The 7,972-nt window shown below is 46.7% G+C and overlaps 1 protein-coding gene and 1 long non-coding RNA gene across 2 annotated transcripts; one reads left to right on the top strand and one right to left on the bottom strand.

Annotated features, from left to right (window-relative positions):
* The first annotated feature begins 1,245 nt into the window (after positions 1-1,245).
* Positions 1,246-2,561, top strand: LOC121395086. Its single transcript, XR_005962242.1, has 5 exons — positions 1,246-1,307; positions 1,932-1,995; positions 2,084-2,217; positions 2,292-2,415; positions 2,493-2,561. It is a non-coding gene; the product is annotated as an uncharacterized LOC121395086 (long non-coding RNA).
* Positions 2,562-4,071: 1,510 nt separating this feature from the next.
* Positions 4,072-7,054, bottom strand: LOC121395107 (myb-related transcription factor, partner of profilin-like). The gene is made up of 4 exons (XM_041567688.1): positions 6,483-7,054; positions 5,544-5,660; positions 5,399-5,458; positions 4,072-4,508 (listed from the first exon to the last, which is right to left on the bottom strand). Exons 1-4 carry the CDS (start codon positions 6,958-6,960, stop codon positions 4,072-4,074), a joined length of 1,092 nt encoding a protein of 363 aa, XP_041423622.1. The 5' UTR covers positions 6,961-7,054.
* Between the last annotated feature and the right edge of the window lie 918 nt (positions 7,055-7,972).

The raw sequence follows: 7,972 nt of genomic DNA on the forward strand, positions 1-7,972 counted from the left end.
GGGATGTGCAAGCTGCTTGCAGTTTTGCATTTCCTGGGCACTGGCAGTTTCCAGCAGGTTTCTTCACACCTCATTGGCATGAGCCAGCCCACCTTTAGCAGGAGACTAACACAAGTGCTCAGGGCACTACTGCAGCACTCGCGAAGGCTCATTTCCTTCCCCTCAACTCAGGCAGAGTGGATAAGATTAAAACAGGATTTTTTCCTAATTGGCCAATTTCCAAATTGCCTAGGAGCCATTGATTGCACTCATGTTGCGCTCACACCACCTCGCCATCAGCAGGAGCGCTACCGAAATCGTAAGCGCTCCCATTCCATCAATGTGCAGGTGGTGTGTGATTCCAACATGCGCATCATGAGTGTGAGATCTGGCTTTCCTGGAAGTGTCCATGATGCCACTATCCTGTGTCAGTCAGCTCTCCATGGCCTCTTTACCCGAGGAGAAATGCCGGACGGCTGGCTTGTGGGTAAGTTATATTTGCAATTTCATACAAAGACACTTCAAATATTATTTTAAAGGTGATATGTATGTATTTTCCAGAAATGTTGCCCTATTTTCAGTCTGGCTACAATAGATGCACTATGCATCTTGGGACCTGTAGTTTAGTTCAATCAGCTAACTTTGTTAGGGCTTTTAATTCTTGCCACCTGATTCAGTTTACAGGTGAGATGTGTTAAGTGGATGATTTCTTAATGGATCTGCACACACATAATTTTTGAAATTTGGGGGGAGGGGAATTCCCTCTTTTATTGTGCCAGCAATGTTGTTTGGCTAACAAAAGGGGTAAAGTAAGTACCCCAACAGCAAAGAATTTGTGTGTAGATCTGTTTGTAAAGATTGTACTACTACACAATGGACATAACTACACCATTGGAATAGTCAACACAACAGACAACTGGAATCAATTACTATAATATATTTTGGTTTACATTTTTAGGAGACGCAGGATATGGACTTCTGCCTTGGTTGATGACCCCTGTGAGGTTTGCCCAAACACCTGCCCAACGTAGGTACAATCGTGCCCATCGGAAGACACGTAATATCATTGAGCGCCTCTTTGGGGTGCTCAAATCTCGCTTCCGATGCCTCTCAGTCACTGGGGGAGCTCTGCTTTATTCCCCCCAGAAGGTTTCACAAATCATCACTGTCTGTGCCATGCTGCATAATGTGGCAAGGCAGCATGGATTACCTGCAGACATTGATGATGACCTGGAACCTGAGATTGAGGGGTATGTTGCCAGACACAGGGACAACCAACCAGAGGGAAGAAGAGTGCGTGAAAGGCTCATCCGTGCCCACTTTTAGTTGTAAGTTGAACAAACCACACAAAAATAGTTAATTTGTACTAGTTAAGACTTCTCAAGGGCCAAATAGTGGTACATATTTTTTTGGGCCCTATTCCTAAGTGCTTTTTTTGTGATTGTTTGCAATCTTGTGAGTTACCTTTCAAACCATGTTTTTACAATGTAAATCTGGTCATTTGCTTAACCTTTAACCCTCTTTCACACAAGCATTTGAAGCTGCGCTCCCCTGCGTTCTGTTTTTGTGTTTAGCCCCAGCGGAGCACAGGAGTAGACGCATTCAGTTGTTTGAAATGGGACTGTACTCCACAAACACAAGAGAAATTTGGCATGTTGCGTCTCAATCTGTACAGCCCCATTGAAAACAACTGCATGCGTCTACTCCTGCGCTCCCCTGTAATGAGGTTTAGTAATGTCATGATCTAGATCAACTCAATAATGTCTGAAACCCATTAATTCCTAGGTCAGTTGTTTGGCCTTAATATGTTTGCCTTGTCATGAGTGTTATATGTCAGGTCTTTATAACCAATCTCAATTATTAGGCCTTATATGATTGTTGGGAAATGAAATTGTTTGGAATGGATATCTGGAAAGTAAACAATTTTTTATACTTTTCTTCCAAATGAACAGCCTGCTGATGGTGATGTGCTGGCGTGCCCCTAGCAGTGAATGCTTTCCTGTAACATCTTATGCTGTAAGCAGAAAAATGATGAGATGATAAACAAATTTCCATGTGTATACACATATTCAAGAGAAAGCATTATCTGTACTTGTCATTTCAGCTTTCTGGCCTCCTACTGTGTTATGGTTGTGGTTCATGTGTGTCGTACTCTACTTTATTATCTTGGTACTTGCCCACAGAGGATACAGACATGGACACTGACTGATTGGCCACGCCTCAAACTCCGTTATTCAGGTATTTAGGAATTACTCAGGGAATTTAAAAATATATTGCTAACAACTTACCATATTATTGATGTGACTTTGCAGCCTCTCCATGTGCAAACTTTTCCTGACCCACTAAATTGGACTCAACACAACCGACAGATGTGATGAACTGAAAGCTGTTTGGCTCATTTGAACCTGGGTGGAGTGACCTTTCAATAAAATATCAGTAAGTGACAGGCTTTTGTGTGGCTACTTAAATTTGTTTGGATTTGTGTTAATGCATTTTTCTTGTTTGATCCACAGGTATGGCTTCTTCTGTTTTCTTGCTTGAAATGACATTACCCATGTTACTATTTTGGACTAGCACCTTGTCAAAAAATAAAAAACAAACACACCCAGTAATGTTTTAGTGGCTTTACTGACACAATCTTGGTCAAAATCCAAAACAGTTGAACAACAATAAAAAGAAAGTTTTTTTCTTTGTTTTTGGAACATACAATAGTTATTTGAAAACCTTAAAATATGTACCTTAGCTGGAAGGCACAGGAGGAATTTGTTCTCAACATATATTTCAAAATATAGCAGCCCCTATAGACCACTAAAGGGCAAAAGCTTTACAAAGGATTTACAAAGCATTTGTTGCATAACATTGCTAATGCACCCCAGGATTCATCATGGCCAACTTTACATTAAACAGTATCCAAAAATTTGGCCCTGATAAGCTTGTATCAAAAACAATAATATAACAATCAATATGATGTACAACTAACACTTGTCAATATGACAATTTGGCCAGTTGAAAATCCACAATATGAGATTAGTGCTGGCCAGGTAGAGTGTTGGACACCCAACAATGCTTGATAGTGCAAAGTAACAACCATTTGTGCCTATAAGGCATATCATACACCTAGGACTTGCTATTGAATGAGCACAGGTGGAGGAGGAGGAGGAGGAGGAGGAGGTAGTAGGCGTTGGCACCTATTAGGAGTGCTGGGTAGCCAAAGTAGGCCAGAGGTAGGCCACATAACTTCTTGTGCAAAGTAACAACCATTTGTGCCTATAAGGCATATCATACACCTAGGACTTGCTATTGAATGAGCACAGGTGGAGGAGGAGGAGGAGGAGGAGGTAGTAGGCGTAGGCACCTATTAGGAGTGCTGGGTAGCCAAAGTAGGCCAGAGGTAGGCCACATAACTTCTTGTGCAAAGTAACAACCATTTGTGCCTATAAGGCATATCATACACCTAGGACTTGCTATTGAATGAGCACAGGTGGAGGAGGAGGAGGAGGAGGAGGAGGAGGTAGTAGGCGTTGGCACCTATTAGGAGTGCTAGGTAGCCAAAGTAGGCCAGAGGTAGCATATGTTAACATATGTTATGTTTGAAGTAATTAGTGAAAAATACACAAGCAAAAGAGTAGTATTTCAATTCTTTGAGCCTTATATGTAACATTTTTGGCCCAAGTGAATGTTTTGGGAAACACTGCAGCATTACTATAGAAATATGTTAGAGCAAATGCACTTTGATGTTTGTAAGTGCTTTTCCAGATGTTATTGGAAAGGGTACCAATGGATGGTAGATATGGCACACCTTGGTGCTGATAACACCATAAATAGACAAATATGTTAGAGCAAATGCACTTTGATGTTTGTAAGTGCTTTTCCAGATGTTATTGGAAAGGGTGCCAATAGATCTTAAAATGGCACCCCTCAGTGAAGAGAATGCAGCATGGTCTAAAACAATGGGATGTGTTGTTTGGATGTCAGTCCCATTGCTGGGTAACGGACAAAGTCACACCTGAAGCGTGAATTGGGCGAAGTTCTTTGCCAGGATAAAATGGGCAAAGAGGCCAGTGTCAGTTTGAGAAGTGACACAGACTGGAGCTAGGGACGTTTGCGCTTATCCCCTCGGACAGGACCTTGTCCCCTTCCACGCCCCCTTCCTCTGCGCTGCTGAGGAGATGCAGGGGGTGGAGGGGGAGCAGCAGCAGGACCAGGGACTGGACCCTCAGCAGAACCCCGTGGTTGTTGAGCCACTTCCCGAATAGCCGCCACCAGGTCCTGGATGCTTCTTTGGAGGGTTTGCTCCATGCTCTGGAAGGTTTGCTCCATGCTCTGCATCCCATCACGGAAGCCGGCATAGATGTGAGCAAACCATCTTCGCATCCAGAGACTGTTGCGGCGTTGCTGTTGGATGAGAAGTTGCATAAGCCCCACATACTGCCCACGTCTCTCAGCCAGTCGCTGTGGTTGCTCCTGTGGTGGTCCCCCAATTGGTGCAGCAGCAGCAGGAGCTGCAGCACCTGCTTCAGCAGCATCACCTACAACAAAAAACAAATATAAACATCGCTAAATTTATTGGACATGTGCATAACCCATAACAAAAAAACAAAGGTGGGAAAGGAAGCTCACAAAGATAATCTTAGAAGATAAATTGGTGTTGGGTGTTTCCATGTTTGGGTGTGGGGGGGGCTAAATCATTCCAATACTGGATTTGAAATGGAACATTAATGTGTATCTAGTCAAAATATATGTGTTTTTTGTTTGCCTTGTTTGTCATCAGCTGCAAGTTAAGGAGATAGTATGAGACACACAATGAGAGTGGTGATTGAACCTGGGAGAGGGGAGTGAAACTTGACAGAGGGGTGGTATAGGAGGTGGGAGCAAGAACAGAGAGGGAACCTGCAAGTGGAAAGGGAGACCCGAGAGACAGCATGGAGTGAGAAAACTACTATGAGGCATGGGGAGCCAGAGTAAATCTTGAGACGGTGGATGGCTTGGAGTGAGGGGGAGCAAGATGGACCATGTAGAAGGAAAAAGAAAAGTGTCGAGTCAACAGGTGAGAATGTAGGCTGAGCAGAGCCAATAGTCAAGGGCAGTCACAAAGACATCAGTAGGATTTTAAAGTGGGGCTGAGAGAGAGTGAAATAGTAGTAGCACTGTATGGTGATTTCAGGCTGACAGTCAGAATGGGGGGGGCACAGGAAGAGGAAGGGAGAGATGCAGAGCCAGAGCAGCAGAACAATCTGATATAATTGACACTTTGGTCGCATAAGGAAATGGGCAAAATGTATATTCTATCCAAAATCTGTCTTTAACAACCTACTGCTTTTCATTAACACTGAAGAGGCACATAAGTAGGCTGCATAAGGGACTCAGTAAATGTTCTTTGCATCTTTGGGACACAGACAAATAAAGGAAGGGTTCTTACGTCTGGGGGGCACCACAGGTAGCACGGCTGGCGACTGGGCACGCCGGGGAGCTCGATGTTCTGTAATGTGAAATTGGACATTAGTAATGTTGCAAACAATTTGAGGAAGCAACTACATTGGCCACAAACACAAACATGTCTGTACCTTGAGCTTGTGGGGCTCTAGGGCTCTCTGCAGCCTCACCCTCTTCCTGGGGCTGCTGAGGATCAAGGTCCTGGTCCTGGTCACTGTCCGTGGGTTGTGGCACTGTCCGCGGTGGTGCTGCAATTGTTAAGAAAAGTGCCAAAAAAATTTGTCAGTCATAAGCTACTACAATTGTACTTGTTTATTAGGCTGATGGACAAACCTACAACATGTTTCTAAAATATTTAAGTTAGCCTTTAAAATAATAACTGAAATGTAATGGGGGACGAAACGATATGTTTAAAGTCCAAGTGGAGTCTATCAGGGCACTGCAAGGGAGATGCTAAGGTTGAAAAGTTAAATACATGACACAAAGGCCCTGTTTGCAATGATGTGAGAAGCACAGAATGTAATAAGTGACAATACAGCTGCTGTAGGCTCTACATATGTTGCTTCACACTTTTACACACTGAAGTTAAAGGGTTTGTTAACCTTAAAGTAATGTTTTCCTCTGGTACCCAATATTCTGGTTTTTTTTATATAAGCTCTACAGTAGACGATTTTGAAAAAGTGGTTGCTAGGATGTAAATTACCATAGCAACCATATATTCCTAGAAATCACAGACTGGAATAGAATGATATGACTGTTTAAAATGATAACATAACATAGTTCAAAAGTTAACTTCAAGCTCAACAACCCTTTTAATCCACTTTATAAACATTTCTGTTCTAGTAGGGAAATGGTTAATAAACGTTTGCCTTTTTGGCAATGTTACAGCTGCACGTAATTAACTACTACAAAAACAAACAAGAATCCTGGAAACATAAAATCCTCTAATGGCAAACAGGAGCAATATTTAAGGAAAGAAGCTAAATGACAAAGGGGAAATGAGTTATTTAGGCAAATGATAAGAATGTGGATAAAAGCAGTAAGAATGTTGTGTATTAAAATGTACTTACTTCTCCAGTCTGTGTCATGTGAGCCTTCTAAACCTTCACACACCTCTCTGCCCATAATGGCCAGAAGCCGGCGTTCATAAGGCTGCAGCCTCAAAGATGGTAAAGGGCCACCGCCGGTCTTCTGGGCCTTTGCTCTCCTGGCAGCAAACTTCGCCCGCATCCAACGCTTCAGGTCACTGAAGCGCTTGTACACAGTGTTGTGATCTCTGTGTACAGCGCCTACAGCGTTAACTTTGTCCGTTACTAGCTGCCAGATTTTTTTGCGTCTGGCAGCATTGATGCAATGGGATCGACATCCAAATAACACATCCCATTGCACGATCACTTCATCAACCAGTGCTGCATTTTCTTCACTGGAAAATCTTCGCCCCATTCGCCCACTGGGGCCCTCATCGCCATCGTCCTCCTCCTCCTCCTCTGGCCTCCTCTGTGAGGCCGGTGTCTCTTCCTCCTCCTCTTGCCTCCTCCTGGCGGTCATCTCTGTAGTTCCAGCCCTGGCTGAGGTGCCGGACCTGCCACGTGTCTCCGATGTTGGGGGAGACACGTGGCGTGCCCTGGGGGAGGCCCTACTTCCCCTGCCTGGGGTGCGGGACCGACCACGTGTCCCCGATGTTGGGGGGGACACGTGGCGTGCCCTGGGGGAAGCCCTACTTCCCCTGGCTGGGGTGCGGGACCGACCACGTGTCCCCGATGTTGGGGGGGACACGTGGCGTGCCCTGGGGGAAGCCCTACTTCCCCTGGCTGGGGTGCGGGACCGACCACATGTCCCCGATGTTGGGGGGGACACGTAGCATGCCCTGGGGGAAGCCCTACTTCCCCTGCCTGGGGTGTAGGAACTGCCACGTGTCCCCGATGTTGGGGGAGACACGTGGCGTGCCCTGGGGGAGGCCCTACTTCCCCTGGCTGGGGTGCGGGACCGACCACGTGTCCCCGATGTTGGGGGGGACACGTGGCGTGCCCTGGGGGAAGCCCTACTTCCCCTGGCTGGGGTGCGGGACCGACCACGTGTCCCCGATGTTGGGGGGGACACGTAGCGTGCCCTGGGGGAAGCCCTACTTCCCCTGCCTGGGGTGTAGGAACTGCCACGCGTCCCCGATGTTGGGGGAGACACGTGGCGTGCCCTGGGGGAGGCCCTACTTCCCCTGGCTGGGGTGCGGGACCGACCACGTGTCCCCGATGTTGGGGGGGACACGTGGCGTGCCCTGGGGGAAGCCCTACTTCCCCTGGCTGGGGTGCGGGACCGACCACGTGTCAACGATGTTGGGGGGGACACGTGGCGTGCCCTGGGGGAAGCCCTACTTCCCCTGGCTGGGGTGCGGGACCGACCACGTGTCCCCGATGTTGGGGGGGACACGTAGCGTGCCCTGGGGGAAGCCCTACTTCCCCTGCCTGGGGTGTAGGAACTGCCACGTGTCCCCGATGTTGGGGGAGACACGTGGCGTGCCCTGGGGGAGGCCCTACTTCCCCTGGCTGGGGTGCGGGACCGACCA

This window comes from Xenopus laevis, chromosome 6S (genome assembly GCF_017654675.1).
Source record: "Xenopus laevis strain J_2021 chromosome 6S, Xenopus_laevis_v10.1, whole genome shotgun sequence".
Lineage (NCBI taxonomy): Eukaryota > Metazoa > Chordata > Amphibia > Anura > Pipidae > Xenopus > Xenopus laevis.

Bases quoted from the DNA above. Each gene is read 5' to 3' on its own strand.
- LOC121395107 (XM_041567688.1), bottom strand. From the start codon at position 6,960: ATGACCGCCAGGAGGAGGCAAGAGGAGGAGGAAGAGACACCGGCCTCA. The intron at 5,459-5,543 runs GTACAGACATGT...TTCACATTACAG, and splicing joins TAGAGCCCCACAAGCTCAAG to AACATCGAGCTCCCCGGCGT. The intron at 4,509-5,398 runs GTAAGAACCCTT...TTTTTGTTGTAG, and splicing joins ACCTGTGGTGCCCCCCAGAC to GTGATGCTGCTGAAGCAGGT.